Source organism: Heterocephalus glaber, unplaced genomic scaffold (assembly GCF_053883595.1).
Source record: "Heterocephalus glaber isolate CG9 unplaced genomic scaffold, H.glaber_assembly_v1.0 deba00000678, whole genome shotgun sequence".
NCBI lineage: Eukaryota > Metazoa > Chordata > Mammalia > Rodentia > Bathyergidae > Heterocephalus > Heterocephalus glaber.
Window position 1 is genome coordinate 477515 of NW_028258157.1, and position 20895 is coordinate 498409.

General features: G+C 42.1%; 1 protein-coding gene across 8 annotated transcripts in view; it reads right to left on the bottom strand.

Annotated features, from left to right (window-relative positions):
• Positions 1-20895, bottom strand: part of Cacna2d1 (calcium voltage-gated channel auxiliary subunit alpha2delta 1) — a 428021-nt gene that overhangs the window by 91737 nt on the left and 315389 nt on the right. For all 8 annotated transcript variants that reach the window (XM_013070350.3, XM_013070351.3, XM_004839765.3 and 5 more), the window contains 3 exons: positions 17387-17453; positions 13633-13683; positions 12445-12544 (listed from right to left, as the gene is read on the bottom strand). In XM_013070350.3, coding sequence (XP_012925804.1) covers positions 12445-12544; positions 13633-13683; positions 17387-17453 — 218 coding nt within the window. The remainder of the gene's footprint in view (positions 1-12444; positions 12545-13632; positions 13684-17386; positions 17454-20895) is intronic.

A 20895-nucleotide genomic window follows, 5' to 3' on the forward strand; every position in this document is an offset into this window, starting at 1 on the left:
CACTCTGAGTCCAGCTGGGGTCAGACAGTCCAGGCAGGGACCCTGAGCTGCATGAGATTTTTACACCAACTTGCAAGCTAACGTTAGCTTCTTACTGTTTCATAGATAATAAGCAAACCAAACCACACCAGAAACCTCTCTGGGTCAGAGACTAGGGACAGATTATCACTCACAGGTGTAGCAGAAGCCAAATGGCCCAACCCCAATTACTGCAGCATGACAGAAGGGCGGGCTCACCCACACAGGCAGTGAGATGTGATTCGGGTGGCCACTCTGCAGATGAGGAGGTCCCTTATTGTAAGTGAAGACACCTACAGCACATCCATCTTCCCCTTCACAGAGAGCATTGTAAATTACTCCGCAGTGTAAATTTCTTCTGGGAAGAAGAATCTCTGTCTTGACCATGTCGGGATACTCAAAACTCTGAGCTAGTGGCTTTCCATGCTTAGACCCGAAGAAAGAGGACAGATTCATGAAGAGCTGTTTGCCAACAGGTGGTAGAAAAGTATGGAAATACAGTAATAACAAAAAAACACAGTAATGGTTATAACCTATGAACACGTCATATGTGACATTTCACTCGGTGCTCCCTGCTGGTTTGGAAAGTTGTATATGCTTCTGTCCATCTGAAAGGGAAGAAGCTGTGATTTGTGAGTGTTGGGTCACTCACAAGAGGTCACATAACCAGTAGTGTCAAAGGTCGTGCCCGGTCACTGTAAGATTCCATCCTGAACAGGTGTGTGTGAGAGGAGAGACATGGCCCTAAATCCAGAGGGAGCCTTGCTGATGCTATGGGAGAGGTGGGACGTGCGGAGGATCAGCACAGGCCAGTGGACATCAGGGCCCTCATCCATATACTACGGGAAGCGAAGACACCCATGATGTTTGGAATATCATATTCAAAGGAATACTTTGTTATTTGGAAGTGTGAACACAGACCTGTCTCACTCAGAGGACTGTATCTCAGAATCCACAGCCTATTTCTACTTTTTCTGGAGGGAGGGTTTTACAATGCCTTGAGTCCAGGGACTCATGCACTGCAAGACAAGGTTTCCACCACTCGGAAACATTCCCAGGTCTTTTTATTTTGAGACAGGGCCTTGCTACACTGCCCAGATGGCATTCTAAATCAGGATCCTCTTGCTTCAGCCACATGCGTAGGTGGGGTCGCAGGCCTGTGCCACCAGTGCCAGCGCGGGGGAATCCCTTCTCTCTGCAGCAGTTACATGTAGGAGAAAGATCCCACCTGGCGTAGGGCTGTGCTCCCCTCCCCTCTCTGGCCTGGCCATGCTTCCTTTTGCCTCATTTTGCACCTGCATTTATAAACTGTTACTTATGGATTCTTTAGTGACTGCAGCCTGGATGAATGGTAAAATTTATCTTTTCAGTGATCCACCCTACAAGCAACTGCAAAGATATTACACAGAAATATATTTTGATTATTTCTTTTTTTCTGGTGAGAAATCAAAGACAGCAGTTTATGATGACCACAAATTAGATAATCTCACAGGAAGAAAACTGACTCAAAGACCCTGCTCATAATGGTACCACTGGTGTCTGGTCCAGCAGGTAGGAGGGATGTGCTCGTACTCCAGCATGGGAAGACCCTGCTCAGCTGTTAGCATGCCTATGTGTCAGCGTACGTTTTCTTTTCATCCTCTATCAGCTCACAGTATTTCACTCCTAAAACGTCAAGCTCCTTCACATCTGGAAAGAAACTGTACTCCCCATGTCAGCATCTGAGATGCTGTGACTGAGATGCTGTGACTGAGCTGCTGCCTGCGGCCCAGCGCTGCCTCTATCAAAGCATCGGCCTGGATTAGTGGGAAGCGGCTCTGCTCCACTTACATTGACACTGCCTAATGCAGGCTCGCTTTCTACACAGAGATCAGCCATGGGGCCACTGGACACGCTCAGAAATGGTTCCGCATGAGTCCTGGCAGCTCATCTCAGATTCAGGCATAAAAAGTGCCCTTAGTTTTTGTTAAGAGTTATAGGCACATAAACCTAAACATGCGAGGCTGCTGGCTTCCTCTGTCCAGCGGTCCGGGCCACACTGAGGAAGTGTCAGTGCAGATCTGACTGTGAATCTCTCAGGGACTGAACGTTCTCAGGGACGGAGCACATGCAGAGGCTTCCTGGGGAGACTTAGGAAGTCTCTTCAGTACCATGAGAAAATGCATCCCTGCAGTCACAAAAGCGAAAGAGAAATGTTCCATTGCTGTTTTCCTGGACTTTATATTCTCAGAGTAGCATGTTACATTGGGTGAAGGGCTTCTTTAGCTCACAAGATCAAGCCACCCCAAGTGAGGACACAGAAGATGGGATTTACAAAAAGCTGCCTGGGGATCAGTAAAGTCTCTTGTAACCTGGTCCACAGAAACCACGAGGAACTCTCTTGCAGTGTGTTTCTTAGTAACTGTGCTTCATAAGAAGTTACTTAACACTCTTCTCTAAAGAAATGCACATTTAAAGACTACAATATTTTTAGGAAAAGTCATGGTCTTCAAATTTGTTAAGTACTGAGAATTCCAATGTCAATCCCATACAAGATCTTTAAGTAGGAAAGAAGCACAACTCACACCTTGCTGGTCAAAGGTTCAAAGTATAAAACACATCCGAAAGATACTTAATCAGAAATTCTTTGAAAAGGCTCTAATTGATAGCATTGTTCAATCTAGTAGGAGCTATTGATACTCCATGCACATTTGTCTTCATGCCAATCTAGTGTGTAACTGCCTGAGACTGCAGCCTACTCCCCGCTGCTGCCACGCCAGCCAACTGATAACCCTTGGGAAGAGTTAACAATTTCATATGCTCTAGCGTATTTCCCTCTCAGAGGGCATAATTCTCATTTATGTAATCCACACTCGTTCCCAGAGTTACCCAGAGGACCAGGTTCTACTCACTTTAAAATAAGTGGTGACTTATTTGATAAGGCATCAATTCAATAGTTCTCATCTTTCATTCCCACATTTCTCAACAGACTGCCTTAGAGCTAATTTCCACATAAATACTCGAGCTTGAATCCTTGTCTTGGAAACAGTTTCTGGAGAAACCCAATCTAAACCGACCCTAGCAGTGATCTTAGCAAGCAGAACCTGTATGACTGAATCACTGGCAGCTGTATGGCAATGGAGACTCCCTGGTACCTGGGTGGACTAGTGCTAATTAGGGCGAAGGAAGGGCCTCAGTGCTGCTGAGTCACAACTGCCAAGATTTCTGTCTCTTGTAATCTAGGCATACTATAGATTAAAGGGGATGCCCTAAGCCTCTGGGAGACACAGGGACAATACTAATCTAAAAGCTGGAGTTGGCTGGTTGTCAAATTTCATTGAAGGAGATGTCAGCCTCAGAGCAGCCAGCTATGAACTAAGAAAGAAGAAAGCAAGCCAGAAGATCTCTCTGACAGCTAATAAAGAGACTCTCATTTCCTGCTGCTAGAGGACTAGCATGTGCTAGAAAGTGGGATCACACTTGCTTTTGGGACTCCTAACTGCAAAAGTGCTGCATCCAGACCCTTCACAGATTTCTATGTAGAAAGTCAGGGTATTAGGAATTAAGGAATGGAACCTTAAGAGTAGGATGAGGAGATTCAAGTTGGTGCAGTTCAACATGGAACATCTGGATAGGTAGATGTAGCCTGTTCCCACTGTTTAGAGGACAGCAGCGTCTCTGTCCCTAGAGACTATAAAAGATGGCATTTTCTCTCCTAGTGGTCCATCCCATCCCCTCTCATGGCTCTAGGCAATAAAACGGCAAGGGACAGCACAGCCGGAATGGAAAAGCTAAAACAGAGACTGTTTGCCAACTGAGCTGCAGGACCTGTCCAGTTTGAACCAGCTGACGTCAGGAAAGCCTGTCGAGGATGCTGAGGGACCTTGAGGAAAAATGCGCCTGCTATCAACATGGCATGAGGAGCGAGGAGCCCGAGATAAGAAGACACATGGCCTCCATACAGCAGTGAGGGGCTTGGCTGGCTGGCTGGCCAAGGCCCCGAAGGAGCAAGTTTGGAAGACTTTCCTCAGGGCAAAAGTTCTGAAGAAGAAACGGGGGACAGACCCATGGGAGGAAGCAGGAAGTGCACATATCCCTTTGTTTCGAGTCAGTGGTCACTGGAGAGGGTCCTCAGAGGGGACGTGCTGAAGGACAGGTGGGTATGAGGATTTGTCCTCAGGAAGGCATTCAGCTCCCGATGGGGTTGTGGGGGTGCATGCATGGAAGAGCAGGAGGACGTACATGTGGAACTGGAGACACGAGTGCTTTCTTACCTACTCTGACCTAGCTATTGCTACTGGCAAATGGCCAGCCCATAGGGAGTAGTCCAACCCAGTGTCCTCCAAAGAACCAGGAGGAACTTGGTGCAAAATATTATTATATTGCATGCCATCTCCCTCGAGAAGGGTACAGTTTGTTTTTCTTATAATTGACACATAACCCAGGAACAGGATTTTCTTTTTCCTGGTGCCTCATGCAGCAGCACTCACCCTGAGTGCAGATACTGTTTGATTTTTTCATTATGGGATCCTACATAACACCCTCTAAAGTGAAGCAACCCATTATTCGGAAAAGAAAGGTCAATAATAGATACATGACCAAAGAGTCCACTGGGCCTGCCGCATGCTGTGTTCCCAGAAGCTGCCCACTTGATAAAAACTGCAAGTGCCTTTTACATGAGGCTCCAGATCCGAGATGAAAATAGGGGCCGGGACGCTGTCTTTCGTGAAACAGCACGTGTTTTCCACTGCGGTTCTTCGAATCGTGGCGCAATGTGCTGGAGCTAGCTTATAACTGCTCATGACAAAAAAAGATCGCATTTGCAAGAATTTTTAAGGACAGCTGACCTCACAATGGTAGCATGAACCTGGCATGGTGCATTTGTATCATAAAAATTGCCAAATGATACAGTAAAGTGTTCCCACTACTCCTTGGCTATGCCCGCAAAAAAATAAAATGCTTGAGTGTGAGTAGCAAGGAACCAAATGGGGAAGAGCAGGGTGCCCCCCGTCACTATCACTCAGAGTGACCCACTGGGGGAATGCGTGTGTCCTGTCCCTGTAACTTTAGGCTCTGCAGAAACATATGTTCTGCTTTCCCGCAGTGTGTGCTGAGAAAGCAGGAATGCTCTTGTCATGCTAAGACTTCCACTAAACCTAATTCTACAGTTACTATTTGGATATTTTGAGCCTCACAGAATAGTAGGTCAAGTTTAAAAAAAAAGAGATTATTGTGAGGGTTGCTGCCACAAAATATAGAGAAGAGGAACTAGGAATGGAACTCAGAGCATTTATTCAGGTACTTCCATCTTTGGGGTAACTATGAATGGACAGCTGCTGAAACCCTCATTTAAATGGCCCAGAACCATGGATGGATTCAAGGCCTCTGGGAAAACATTTGGGTCACCCCACCAAGGAAGGCACCAGCACAAGGGCTGAACAGAGAGGAGGGAAAAGATGAAAATAAATGATGGGGAAAGAGTTAGAGGACATGGGGAGTATAAAAGATCAAGATGTGGTGTGTGTACAGACTGATTCACTGATGATTAGAATTGTGTGTTATAAACATAAAGCAAAGATAAAATGAAATAAAATAGGAGAATAAATTTTGATCTTGGCTTTCATTCTGGAAGCCCACCATCCTGGTTAACCATGTTTGCCTGTTTGTTTTTAAACACTGACATCAGCCTCCGTCGTTAAGAATCACTGATCAGACAGAGCGGACTGGGCACCTCGTCACTATTAGTGTCTACAGCTTTGGCTACTCCTTCCTCTGAGGCCCGAGTCTGTTCTTCCCACCAGTGAGGAAGGTGGGTACCGAATATCTGGGCAGGACTATTTTGAAGTGGCTGTTCAAGATGACTTCCGGGCTTTATCAGCAGAATGAATTTCCCTTAAATTAAACTGAGGCCCTGTAGTTGGCTTCTGCTTCACCTGCCTCCCTCCCGTGCAGCGACCTAGCAATGTTTCCTGGGATCACCTCCCAGACAAGACACCGACTCCCATGCAGTTACAGTTTGTGCAGGAAGCCAGAGGATGTGAACCATTTTTAATGTCTGCTGCTTTCCTATAAATTTAATGTGATATGCCCAATCTACTGTAAATAGAATGTGTGTAAATCTTTCTCTTTGCTAACCAAGGATAATATTTTGTTAGCAATAATTCCAATGCCCTTACAATTTATGTGTTTATATATAAGTGAAGCTAAATTGCATTCTTTTGAAATAAGAGGTGAGCTCACACACAGGGTCTGACTGTAAAATGAGACTAACATGAATTGGAGATCTCATGCATTATGAAACTTTACTAAATAATGTCAAGGACAACAACAAACTCAGGGATTCCTAACACTTACATGAGGCAGACACAGTTCTGGCATGGAAGATGGGCACCTCCCCAGCCCCTTTCATCCTGTGTTGGACACATCCCTCTCTCTGGCCACATGAAACAAATTCACAAACAGTTTCACAGGGTTTCTTGTGAGTTTCTTTAAACTATGAAACATCTCCAGTTCATTCCCCCAGACAATTATGTCACCTTTGAGAAACTTTCTAGAGACCCTTGTATCATACCTATTGGGTTCTATTTACCATAGTTATGCTTACCCAGAAACAACCCACTGAAAGTATTTTAGGCAAAGTGCACACAGATCCAAGCGAGAAGCCAATGTGGACCAGAGCAGTGAGGGTGCAGGCAGGTCCCAGCCAGGGCCCCACCCCAACCCCAGCAGCTTGGGCCCACAGGTCCCAGCCAAAGGCCCCCTGGAGAAGATCTACACAGGCGCACAGGCAACAGTAGAGGCCACCCATATTCCATCCATGTGTGTGTGCAGACCCCAGCCAGAAGCCGGCTCAGACACCAGTGATGGGGAGCCCAGCTCCCAGCCAAAGGCCCTCCCAGACAACAGCTAGGTAAGGGGGCAGGCCCCAGCCAGAGGCACACCCAGATACCATCACAAGTGTGCACAGACCCCAGCCAGATAACAGCACAGCACAGGGATCCAGAAGGCCACCACTTCGAAGCCAGGAATTGGTGTAGTGGTGAGCACCAGAGAAAAAGCCTCCCAGTGGCTTGCTGAGAATTAAAGAGCACTGGGTGAGCAAAAAGTCACCTCCACTAAGGCACAGCAGGCTGCATCCATTGAAATGAGAAGTTTCAAATCCAAACTTCCAGGTCATCTAAGGCAACCCCCAAGGGAAATGAGATGGAACACTCTGACACTCAACCATCTGGACTCCCTGAACTGGCAACAAAAGAGGATCAGGAAAAAATGAAATCACAAATAATTTCTCAGATAACAGCAGAGATTGTGCTCATAGTGCAAGACATGATTAATAAATCAAGAGCAGACACAGATAAAAAATTTAAAAAGTAAATGATGGAATTCCAACATAGGAAACAAATGGAATCCATACAGCAAATGCAAACAGATATCCCAGAGATTAAAAGCTCCACTGAAAGTTTACATAGTAAAATGAGCCAATGTCAGGACAGAATTTCAGATATAGAAGATAAGATTGCAATTAGTGACCAGGAACAGAAAAGTTTCTTAAAAATAGTAAGGGACCACGAGAAATCAATCCAGCAGCTGCTAGAAGATGCAAAGAAGAATAACATAAGACTGATCAGAGTCAATGAAGAAACAGGAGAGAGTGCAGAAGACATAAAACACCGCTCACAGAAGTAATGGAAAAAAACTTCCCAAGCAGGGGGAAAGAACTTGACATACAGATAAGTGAGGCATATAGGACTCCAACTGGCCATGATCAAAAAATCTACACCTAGGCCTATAATAGTTAAAGATTCCAAAAACTCAACAGAAGAACAAAATTCTACAAGCAGTTACAGAAAAGAAACAAATCACATACAAAGGAAAGCCCATCAGAATCACAGCAAGCTTTTCAACACAAACTCTCGAGGCAAGAAGAGCCTGGAGTGATGTATTTCGAGCCTGAAAGGAAAAGAGCCTCCAACCCAGAATGATCTACCCTGCAAAACTATCTTTCAAAATTGATGGAGAAATAAGATAATTTCATGACAAAGAGCACCTTAGGAACTTCATGAATATCAAACCAGCACTCCAAAAAACTTTAGACAATACCCTAGGAAAAGACAATGAGGATCACAACCCCAGGAAGCCTAGCAGAATGAATCCACTGGGCATGACAAGAAATTAAATACAAAGGGGGAGAATCCAACAACAAGAAAAGGTCATGACAAGGATAACTCAATGCATATCAGTTACAACCATCAATGCTAGTGGTCTCAATTCACCATTCAAAAGAAATAGACTGGCAGAATGAATCAAGAAGCAAGATCCAACAATATGCTGCATACAAGAGACACAATTAATTCAAAAAGAAATTCATAGGTTGAACGTTAAAGGGTAGAAAACAATATCCCACATGACAGGAACTGGAAAAAAAGCAGGAGTAGCTATCCTCTTTGCAACACTGATTAAGAGGGACCAAGAAGGACACTACATCCTTGCAAAGGAAAAATCCAAGAGGAAGAGATGACAATCATAAATATACATGCACCAAACACTAGTGTGCCCAATTATATAAAACAAATACTAATAGACATGAAAAATCAAATAAATACTAAATACAATTGTAGTGGGGGACCTCAATACCCTACTGTCGCAAATAGATCAACTAGACAAAAAATAAACAACAAAACATTACAGCTCAATCAAACTCTTGAACAAATGAACTAAACAGATGTTACAGAATGTTACACCTCACAAAATCAGAATACACATTCTTTTTGGCTGCACATGGGTCATTCTCCAAAATAGACCACGTACTCACTCATACAACATGTTTAAGTAAGTGCAAAGGTAGTGAAGCTATCCCCTGTATATTATTAGACCATAGTGCAATTAAACTGGAGATCATAAGAAATTGCAAGAACTTCACAAACACATGGAAGTTGAATAACTCTCTCCTGAACAACCAATGGGTCACAGAGGAAATTAAAGAAGAAATTAGACAGTTTCTACAATTAAGTGACAATGCCAGTACTACATATCAGAATCTATGGGACACAATGAAAGCAGTCTTACGAGGGAAATTCATAGAAACGAATACTCATATTAGGAAAACTGAGTGAGCTCAAATAAATAATCTGATGCTAAACCTCAAGCTTCTAGAAAAAGAAGAGCAGGATAAACCCAAAGCTCATACAAGGGAGGAAATTATAAAGATCAGAGCAGAAATCAATGCAATGGAGACTAAGAATGATACAAAAAATCAACAAAGAGTTGATTCTTTGAAAGAATAAACAAAATTGACAAATCCATACCAACCTTGTTAAGAAAAGGAAAGAAGAGACACAAACCCATGCAATTAGGAATGAAAAGGGTGAAATTAAAACAGACCCAGCAGAAATCCAGAGGATCATCAATATCTACTTTGAGAAACTATATGCCAATAAGATGGAAAACACAGAAGAAATGGACAGATTCCTAGATATGTATGAATCATCAAAGCTGAATAAAGAAGACTGAAACATTCTAAACAATCCAATATTATTCAACAAAATTAGACAAGAGAAAGAAATAAAAGGAATATAGATAGGAAATGAAGAAGTTAAATTGTCATTATTTGCAGACAACATGATACTCTATATAGAAGACCCCAAAAACCCCACCAAAAGTCTTCTAGACTTAATAACCAAATTCAGTAGTGTAAGTGGATACAAGGTCAAGAAGCAAAAATCAATAGCTTTCCTGTACAGGAACAACAGACTCACTGGAAGAGGAACTAGAGAAACAACTCCCTTCACAATAACATCCAAAAAAATGAAATACCTAGGAATCAACCTAACAAAAAAATCAAAGACCTCTACTCTGAAAAATATTGCAGTCTGAAAAAAGACAGGGAAGATATCAGAAAATGGAAAGACATCCCTTGCTCCTGGGTAGGAAGAACCAATATAGTGAAAATGGCCATACTTCCAAAACTGCTACATAGATTCAATGAAATCCCAATTGAAATTCCAATAGTATACTTCATAGAACTTGCAAAAACTATCCAAAAATTCATTTGGAACAAGAAGAGACCTAAAATAGCAATAGCAATTCAGGCAACAAAGAAAAGGTAGGGGGTATCACAATCCCCAACTTGAAACTATACTACAAAGCTACTGTGATAAAAACAGTATGGTGCTGGCAAAGAAACAGACCCGAGGATCAGTGGAATAGATTAGAAGATGCAGAACCAACTCCAGACACACTCAGCCATTTCATCTTTGATAAAGGAGCCAAACACCCTCACTGGAGGAAAGATAGCCTCTTTAATAAATTGTGCTGGAAAAACTGGGTTTCAACTTGCCAAAGATTAAAACTAGACCTATATCTCTTACCATGCACTAATCTAAAATCAAAATGGATTAAACATGTAAATATTAAAATAGAAACTCTAAATCAGCTGGAAGAGAGGTTAGGTAGAACTCTTAATTGGTGTAAGAAAAGATTTTATGAACAAAACCTCAGTTGCCCATGAACTAGCATAAAGAATCAACAAGTGGGATCTCTTCTGATTAAAAAGCTTCTTCACAGCAAGAAAAACCACCAGCAGTGTGAAGAGACAACCCACAATGTGGGAAAAATTTTTCACCAGCTGCTCCTCAGATAAAGGTCTACTATCTAGAATATATAAAGAACTTAAAAATCAGACCCCCCCAAATTTAAACATTCAATCCAAAAATTGGCATCTGAAATGAACAGACATTTCTCAAAGAAGTAGAAATAGCAAATAGACATATGAAAAAATGTTCATCATCATTGGTCATTGGAGAGATGCAGATGAAAACAACACTGAGATTCTACCTCACCCCAGAAAGAACGGCTGCTATCAAGAAATCAACCAATAACAAACAAATGCTGGTGGGGCTGTGGGGAAAGAGGAACCCTTCTCCATTGCTGGTGGGAGTGCAGACTGGTGCATCCACTGTGGAAATCAGTATGGAGACACCTCAAAGAACTAGGACTGGAAGTCCCATTTGACCCAGGTATTCCCCTGCTGGGTATCTTCCCAGAAGAATTAAAAGAATCATACCACAGTGATATATGTGCACCCGTGGTCATAACAGCACAATTTGTAATAGCTAAAACTTGGAAATGGCCCAATTGCCCATCAACTGAAGCCTGAATAAAGAAAATGTGTTGTTTTTAATAAAATGAAGTACTATTCAGCCATAAAGAATGAGAAATTAGAGACATTTATAGCTAAATGGATGCACATTGAGGCGATACCTTGGGTGAAATAAACAGGACACACATGTGTAAACACTGAATAGTTTCTCTGGTGTGATAAACTGAAAGTGTAAATAAGGACTAAAAGGTATAATAGATAATGTGAAATAGGAAGAAAAGGGGCAAAGGGGAAGGGGAAGTGGGGGTGGGTAGGGGAAGGGAATGGAATTAATATGAGAAAATGAAAAAATGGAAACAAAGTCTTTGTAAAGAGGGAGGGATGGAGGGGTTGAAGGGAAGGCAGGGGGAAGGGGGAAAAATAAGAACCAAGATACATCATGTAAAGGTGCAAATTCCCAATGATGAATGTAACTGTATTGCATACTTAAAATAAACTTAATTTTAAAAAAGTATTTTTGGCATATGCTTAGTAAATATCATTAACTAGTTACCTGGAGCTTCAGCACATAAGAGATTATATCAGGTCCCTGCCTCCCCTTCACCCTCTGCTTCCAGGAAAAGGAGGAATCAATTGCAGACTAGTGCTTACCTCCTTTTCACAAGTGATCTCAGAGACAGACCCCTTCTCTAATTCCACACAAAATAACCTCACCACCAATTCCTTGTTCTCCACCCACATCGCCATGACTATAAGCACTTCAAGTGGGAAATTATATCTACCAGGAAATGGCCAAGAAATACTTTGCCTAAGGTCTGTGAAATAAAATGAGCCATGGTAACATTTATTGGTCTTTTCATTTGGTTCAGAGTTCAGTATTTTCTAGCTGTGCATAAGAAAGTTTAAGACAGCTCTGAGCTCACTCCATTGTCTATGGGTTCTTGTGTTATTTTTAAAAGGATGCTGGAAAAATATAGTACAGGGTGGTTATTTGTCCAGAGTGAAAGTGACCTTTACAGTGAGTAGAGAATTGCTTTTGAATGCTACCGAGACCTGCTCCGTGGGAGCCCCAAGGTACCTGTGAGTGTAGAGTTCACTTCACCTATTTAGGGTCCTGGAGTGAAGGAGAATTGGAGAACGCTTGTGTTCATTATTTCAATTACCCTATGCAGGGTTGACACTCAGGACTCAGAGAGGATGTCGGTATGGCAGGGGAGAACGAGTAACAGCGGAGAGAGGAGACCTCAGAAAGCGCCCTGTGACAGTATCAGAGATCCCTCAGAACACAACGCAAAGCTGCAGCATCGAAAGTCAGAGGTAATTCAGGAAAGCAGTCGTCTGGTACTCACGGAAGCTACGTTCACGAAGTCGTCATCTGAGAGCGTTTCCAGCATTTCAGAGACAGACGTTCGGATCAGCTTCAGAGTCAGGCCACTGACGCTCCCGCTCCTGCAAACAGACCGAGGGGCCCCAAGCTGCTCACCCATGACTTAATAACAACACCACGAAGCAAGACAGCATAGCGACTCATCAGGGCCATTCACATCGTTGTCAGTTAGAACAATCATCCCAAGCAATCAGCACCAAAATCAGCAGCAGACCTCAGATCTTTTGGCACCGTGGACATTATAAGAAACACTGTTTTCCTTTCCTACCAATGTCAGCATGTATTTCTAAGTGAACTATCGACATTATATGGCAAATGGCAGTTTTTAAAAATATATAGATGGATACTCGGATATTCACGCATCCAGAAAGACGTGTTAAACACCGGGTCTGTCAGCCAGGTTGGAGTGAGGGCAGAGGTTGGGAGCCAGAGCCCAGGTGCCCGGAGCCTTCTGCTGACTTGATTAAGCAGTAACCAGAAAGCCAGCCGCGTGGCGCTGTGCTGGTTACACCCCAAGGAGGAGTCCCCTTCTCCTCTCCATCTGATCCACGCTCTGCCCCTCCCTGTGGAGTGCTCACTGCTGGGCACTGTTCTCCCTCCCACCTCAGTCACCCAAATGAAGCAAGGGAACAAATAAACAAAAGGGTCAATGCAAAAACGCTACGAATTCTTTCCTTGTATATTAACATGTCCTTTGAAAAAGTCCCAGTACAAACATTTCATATATTTAATATTTATTTTGGGTCAAAACCCTAAGAGTAAATTGAATCATTGACGACCAAGTGCCTATGAAATGCTTGTTTAGTTTTGTTGTATGAGGGACTGCTTTGCTTTAGCAATGCTGTATGTTAATACAGTCCTCAAGATAAAACAGGCATTAGAAGCCAATAAATGATTTTTCAAAAAGCTCTGATTTGAGAATAACGCTGTCATTTTCCGTTGTGGTATAGATATACATGTGATTCTCCTCATTTCAATCAAGTAGCTTTGCTGGTTTTGTTTTGTCTTATATGGCTTCTCTGTCTGGATAGAAAAATATCATAATGATTGGGGATTTTTTGACCTATCACACATTTCTTAGTCCTGACACACTGTTACCTACAGATCCACTCCCATTCCCACATGTAAATGTGTAACACTAACTACTCACACGTCCACCAGAATGAGCATGTCCTTGGGAGACGCTGCCCCTTGGATGTACCTGAAACAAAAACGACACGGATATTTTCTCTCTTGCAATCCATCAAACATTAACGTGGGCTGCACTGGCATCTGCAGATCTCTGAGGTAAGTTGTTTCCAGGCAGAGACCTGCTGCTATTCTGTTTCTGCAGAAAATGCTCTTTTATTCACATTCTGCAATGTCAGCTTCAAAAGGCTCTGTTTAACACAGAGATCCCAAGGCGTGACATTTGAAGTATATTTTCCAGATATTTATATCAAAAGATGGAGACTAATCCCAGTATTGAAGGAAATTAACTTGCAGGACACTTTTTCTCCTGAGAAAAAACTGGTACACAGTGGAAATTATAGGAAATGTATTATCCTGAACTCAATAATTGACCACAGATATGTCATCTAATGAATAACAGATTGTCATACTATTGAAGACAAAAAGTAAAACAAAAACCAGGTTGTTTAGGCACTTTTAGAAAGTGGCTTAGGGATGGGCACAGTGGCACAGGTGTGTAATCCCAGCACCTGGGAGGCTGAGGTAGGAGAGTCACTGTGAGCACATGGCCAGCCTAGACTACATAGGGAGACCCTGAATCAAAAAGACATAAACAAAAAACAAAATAAAAAATAAATAAAAAGTGGTTTAGAAACCTAAAAAGGGTTTTTAATAAGATGAGATCCCAGTTGTTGATTTTTTCTTCTAGCTCCCGTGCTGCTGAGGTTTTGTTCATGAAGTCTTTTCCTATGCCAATGTCTTCAAGAGTTCTACCTAACTTATCTTCCAGCAAGTTTAGTGTTTCTGTCTTAATATTTATATCTTTAATCCACTTCGATCTTAGTTTAGTGCATGGTGATAGGTATGGGTCTAGTTTTAATCTTTGCCAGGGTGAAATCCAGTTTTTCCAACACCATTTATTAAATAGGCTATCTTTCCTCCAATGATGGTGCACTGCAAAAGAAACCACCAACAGAGCTAACAGACAACCTACAATGTAGGAAAAAAATTTTAGCAGCTGTACCTCAGACAAAGGGCTACTATCTAGAATACATAAAGAATTGAAAAAGATCAGACCCCCTCAAATTCAAAGACCCAATTCAAAAATGGGCATCTGAAATGAACAGACATTTCTCAGACAAAGAAGTAAAAGCAGCAAACAAATATATGAAAAAATGTTCAACATCACTGGTCATTCTAGAGATGCAGATGAAAACAACACTGAGATTCCACCTCACCCCAGAAAGAATGGCTGCTATCAAGAAATCAACAAGTAACAAATGCTGGCAGGGTTGTGGGGAGAAAGGAACCCTGCTCCATTGCTGGTGGGAGTGCAGACTGGTGCAACCACTATGAAAAGCAGTATGGAGATACCTCAAAGAACTAGGACTAGAGGTCCCATTTGACCTAGCTATTCCCCTGTTGTGTATCTTCCCCAAAGAATTAAAAGAATCATACTACAGCGATATATGTGCACCCATGTTCATAGCGGCACAGTTTGCATTAGCTAAAGCTTGGAAGCAGCCCAAGTGCCCATCAACTGGACACTGGATAAAGAAAATGTGTTTTTTTTATAAAATGGAGTACTACTCAGCCATAAAGAATGAGAAACTAGAGTCATTTATAGCTAAATGGATGAATATTGAGGCCATACTCTTAAGTGAAATAAATAGGACACACGTGTAAATACAGAATAGTTTCTCTAGTGTGAGAAACTGAAAGTGTAAACAAGGGTTAAAATGATTAAAATGAATAATTGATAATTTGAAATAGGAAAAAGGGTCCAAAGATAAAAGAGTGAAGGGAGGGGAAGGGGAAAGGAAAAGAGGGAAAGGAAAAACAATGAGAAAAGAAAAAAAAAATGGAAATGAAATCTATGTAAATAGGGAAGGGCGGAGTGGGTGAAGGGTGCACAAGGAATGGGGAAAAAATAAGAACAAAGATACGTCATGTACAGCTACAAACACCCAATGATAAATGTAAACGAATTGTATACCTAAAATGTACCAATAAAAGAACAACAACAACAACAAAAGAGACCAAAAAGGGAATAAAGGAAAATAAAAATAAAAAAGGTTAAAAAAAAAAGAAAGAAACCTAAAAAGGGTAACATCAATAAAAAATAAATACAAAAGGCCAAAAAGGTTACTAAAAATTGTGTAATATGCAATGCTATTACAAAGCATTTCAAGTGGTAGCTCTCAAAACTTTACTGTGTCCGGCCAAGATGCAGCTGGCAAATGAGTTTAAAATGTTGATCCTCAAATTCAGCCACAGCCCCTCAGAATCAGCATCTCTGCACCGAGAAGAGACCCAGGAGTTTTATGCAGATGGTTCACTGATGGCGGAAGAGCTGAATTTCAGCAGCCGGAAACACTCGGGCTGCCTGCCACAGACTGGCAGGAAGCAGAGGGCCTGCTCCTCACAGGCCGCTGAGCCTGAGCTCAGCTCCTCGCTGCAGATCCAGGGTCCAGAGACTGCCGGACACCTGCCTGGTGGCTTGCAGCAGCTGCGGCATGGGGCAATCTGCACAGGACTCCCTGGCCCGGAGCCGTGAGTGCCTACCTGACCCACATGTGTTTCCTTAAAGAACGGCACTGGCAGCGAGGTAGGGGCATCCGCGAGGGACATGGCCTCGACTTCCCTAGTGCTGCCCCTGGGCCTCCTCCTGTGCCTCTCAGTGGAGGAGCGGAGCAGAGCGTCCTGTCTGCTTCTCACGACTGGCCTCTAGTTTCTACGTTTCTCCCCAAATGATCAATTTCTAAATCCAAACCATGTGACAAACTAGCTTTGGCTCTACTCAAAGACCTACAGCTCCACAGGGACACGCTGGAGAAACCTGCCATGAGCAACACTCACAGTAACACAAGTCACATTGCTGGTGTTCATGGAAGCTGCTACTGGGATCCTTACTAAGGCATTTAAAAGCCTCACATATGCATCCTTTGAGTGAACAAGTTTGCTTCTCATGATGTGCCTGAACCCAGCAGAAAGTTCAAGATAGCCTCAATATCCAATAGGGTATTTCTTTAAAAAGTTACCATACAGTCTACTTCTAAATGATATGAAGGGTCTCTTGTCATGAATGTGTACTCCAAGGTACTGGCAAGAAAAGTGCAAAACACTGTGTTGTTCCTAAAGTGAACACATTAGGAAAGAAATAGTCACACATTAAGTATATTTTTAAAATACTCAAAGCCCAATTACTAGTAAAATGTCCCCAAATTGGTAATTGTTTCCAACTGAGTCCAAGTATGGGTTATTAGTATTTGTCAAGCTTTGTGTTAGGAGAATGAACTGGTTAAATTGTGGGGGAACAAGTAGAAATTCTTTATGGAAAAAACAAAACCTAAATTGTAGGACGATAACCAAGGGCAGCTCCTACCATGGGGTCAGCTCTCGCTAGTTCACCACCAGAGGCAAACTCTGTTCTACCTGTGCCACCCCTCCACCTGCCGGAGTCCACTCCAAGCCAACCAGCAGCCCACGAACTTCCCCGCCAGCTAGAGGGGCGTCAGTGCTGTGTGTGAGCGTGGAACCAAACAAGGGCCGTGTACTAAAGCTCTCCACTGTCCTTTATCTTTATTTATATTTATTTTCAAAACTATGAGCACTCTCTACCATTAGGTAACACTCATCCCAATAATGGAAAGATTCCCACTAATATTTTACCAAAAAGTTATGATCTCTTTTCTTCTATCTCATTTTTTTATGGCCAGCTAAAAAACCCTTACCATGGTCTCCGGCGTACATCATAAAGATCAATCTTGTTTGGAGTTCTACTGTCTACCCACGGAGAAGCTAGGAAAAAAGTACAGAGATGAGATCAAAATGGTATATGTGCTGTAAAACTTGAAAAGGCACAATGTGCCTTCGACACAAAATTCCACTTATTACAGCAGTGTTCAAATGGGAGGCTCCTGGGCCAGGGGTTTAGCTCAGTGGTTTTGGTGCCTGCTGTGCAAGCACAAGAACCCAAGTTGGATCCCCGGTACCAAAAACAAAACAAAACAAATGGGAGGCTCCATTTTTCTTCCCTTGGAGTTGTCTTTGTCAAAGTGGAAAACAGCATCTCGGCAGAAAAGCAGCGTTGTCAGGTCTGTTTTCCAGTGAGTGAGGCGTCAGCTGCAGAGCGATGCGGGGCGCTGGCTGCTGAGCGACCAGGTCTACCAGGCGAGTGGGGGTCACACAGTCTCCCTTCTCTTCTTAAACTGAGAATGCAGCTTTCAGAAATGTATCTGCCATGCGTGGAAACTTTGCTTTCGATTATTTGGTCCCTATATTTTCATTCCATGAAGTCCTGTCTTAGTCTGCACAAGATGACTTTTAGGCTTGTTACCCTAAAATCATGTGATTTGTTGACTTTCACATTCATATCACTGATAATGGCAAATCCACATTGAAAGTATAATGAAGGGTTAAAGTATAATTAAAATAGCAGCATTGAAATTGTTTTCTTTACATTTATTTGAATGATGTGAGCTAATCTGAATCCAGTCAATGATTTGTGTGATTTTACAGCCTTTATATTTTAATGAACATCACAAGAAACCTGAGCTTAGTTGTGCTGATTTTAATGCAATTAATTTACACTGATTCTAATTTAATCCACATTTACTTTAATGAAAAAGCTTCACAAAGCTGTATGTGCCCACACAGCTCAGAACTCATGGAGAAGAGGAAATATTGATGCATTCAACGATGACTTTGTTGGAGAAGTTCTCTCTCTTCCCGAACATGGCCAGACACACGACCCTGAGGAATACTGCTAATTCTCAAGACCGCCGCAACATAATCTATTTTCCCCTTCTCTTTATTCAGAAACTACGGAAATAATGAAGAACTTTACAGAGTCAGATTTATTAGCCAACTAAGATAATTTGGGCAACTAAAATAAGTCAGAAAATATACACAGTATGTCCCTCCTTGGCTGTGAAATTAGAGGCAATGGAGGGAAATGATTTATTCATTTTAAATGACTAATCACATTTACATGAAAGAGTTCCTTTAAATATAGCACTCCCCCAAGATCCAATTACTGGCACATGTAACTGATATGGTAAATTTATTTTATTTTAAGTCTTTCAATTTGCATTTGCAGAAACTAAGTGCCAGTAATATAAAATATTTTTCCCTTTGTAACACTAGAATTACGCAACAAGCAAGCTGGCAGACATCTCTATTCGCTTTCAAATACTTCTCTGTAATATCTGACCCCAAGTTAATGTCTTAGTGATCACTAAAAGTTTAAAGACTGTGTGTCTTAATTTCAGCATCACGCAATGCCGGGTACACATTGACTCCCTCCCAACTCCAAATGCCCCCTTTGGTTGCCTCCATGGAAGTAGATCTGGGCCTCTGATAGTCTGCACCACCAGCTGGCCCACTTCTGGCTCTGCACAGGTGGCCCAGACACGAAGGGAGAAGATATTGGGCCCCCAGTGTTCCAGGAGCCTGGCCAGTTCTGGCCCCAAGGTCAGCGGTAAATCCAGCTTTCAGAGGCGCCTGGAGCCCAGACGGCGGGTTCCCGGTAGATGCCCCTGGTGTGCGGCTCAGCGACCTCTCTGCCTGGGTAAGTCACCGCCACCTTCTCTAGAAGAAGGAATCTGGCTCTCTGCACAGGGGGAGGGGGGAATTGGGCCGCTTTCCAGGCCCTCTGGGCCTTGGGGGTCATAACTACACACAGGATTAGATGGTACGACATGAACCTGCTTCTTGTATACCTTTCAGCATTCTCTGTGATTCTAGTCAACCCCTGAGTATCCCACTCACCGTGATAGTCAGTAATTCTTCATTTAAAAATAAACTTTCCCTGTTTCAAAGGACGGTGTGTTTTCCTCTTCCCTGATTGGAGCAAGACTGATACAAATGTGCAGTGGACATGAGAGAGGTGACATTAGTTAGCACAGCCAATCCAATGGTCACAGCCAGGAGTAGCAAGAAGCCAGCAAGGAATTTGAGATGTGATTTGATGACACCAGGAACTGAAAGTTATTCTTTGTAGAGCACATTCATCCAGCATTTCTGTTTTAACTGCTACAACTGCTAAGTGCAATTAGCTCATCAGAATTACTACATTCCATAAAATATATATTTCTCTTTAAAGACAAAAAAAAGTATAATTTATATTATGAGCCAGATCATTAAAATTTAATGTAACATACAAGCATAGGTGGTTTACTTTTAAAAATATATTAATAATCTTTTATGAGGTTTCTGAGATATTTGCTTTTAAGTAATAGCCCATGATTAGACTAAATTTAAGATATTTCTATTATGGTAAAATTAAATAATATAATCTCTTTTGTGATGTTACTAATTAACATTTAAAATCCCACTGTGGTAGTTAAGTGGCATGTTATTTATATAAACTCAGAATTATGGCAGCTCCAATAGTAAAACAGACAATAGATATACAAAGTGACCCCCTGAAATAATCAGCTTCATAATTGTGCACAGTGAGACTTCACGCCATGAAAGAAATCACAGCTTTGCAAATCCCCAGAAAAGTGAAGTGTGGATCCACTGCAGAGTTCCTTCTGGCACGAGGGGGGACCAGAACCAGCCCACACAGGGGCATCTCATTTCCCAGTGCTATCATTAAAGGTGACAATGATAAATTATGAGGATGTTTCCCCTTATCAAAAATAAACTGCACCAGGAAGGGAGGAGAGGGAAAGGAAGGCAGGGAAAAGAAAAAAAGAGAGAGAAAAGGAAGATAAAACAGAAACAAAGCTCTTGTAAATAAGAAGGGGACAAGAGGTAGAAAGGAAGGGAGGGAAATGGGGAAAATATGAATCAAGATATATCATGTACAGGTACAAATTCCATACGATGAATGTGATCACTATGTACATCTACATTGCACCAATAAACTTAATGATTAAAAACCTGGAGATGTATCTTTTATTAAATCTTCGGGAACGCTATTCTGCTTCACCAGACATCAAAGTTGTGCTGGGGATCTGTCAAACCTGCAGCTTAAGCGAGCGCTTACCTAAACATTAACTCAGAACACTGGAGGAAACATGCAGACTTTGGTGCCATTTTATAGGTAAACAGTCCAAAAGTTAATAGGAAAGTATTTGTTGTTCATTTTAGTTCTTAGGAAACAATGAAGCAAATGATGTATTGACGAGTGACTCTATTGGTAGAAATTCCATTTTAGATGATAGCTATTGTATTTCCGATTAATACATTCAAATGTACTTTCCTAATTTTGAAAGGCATCAGATTTTTTATC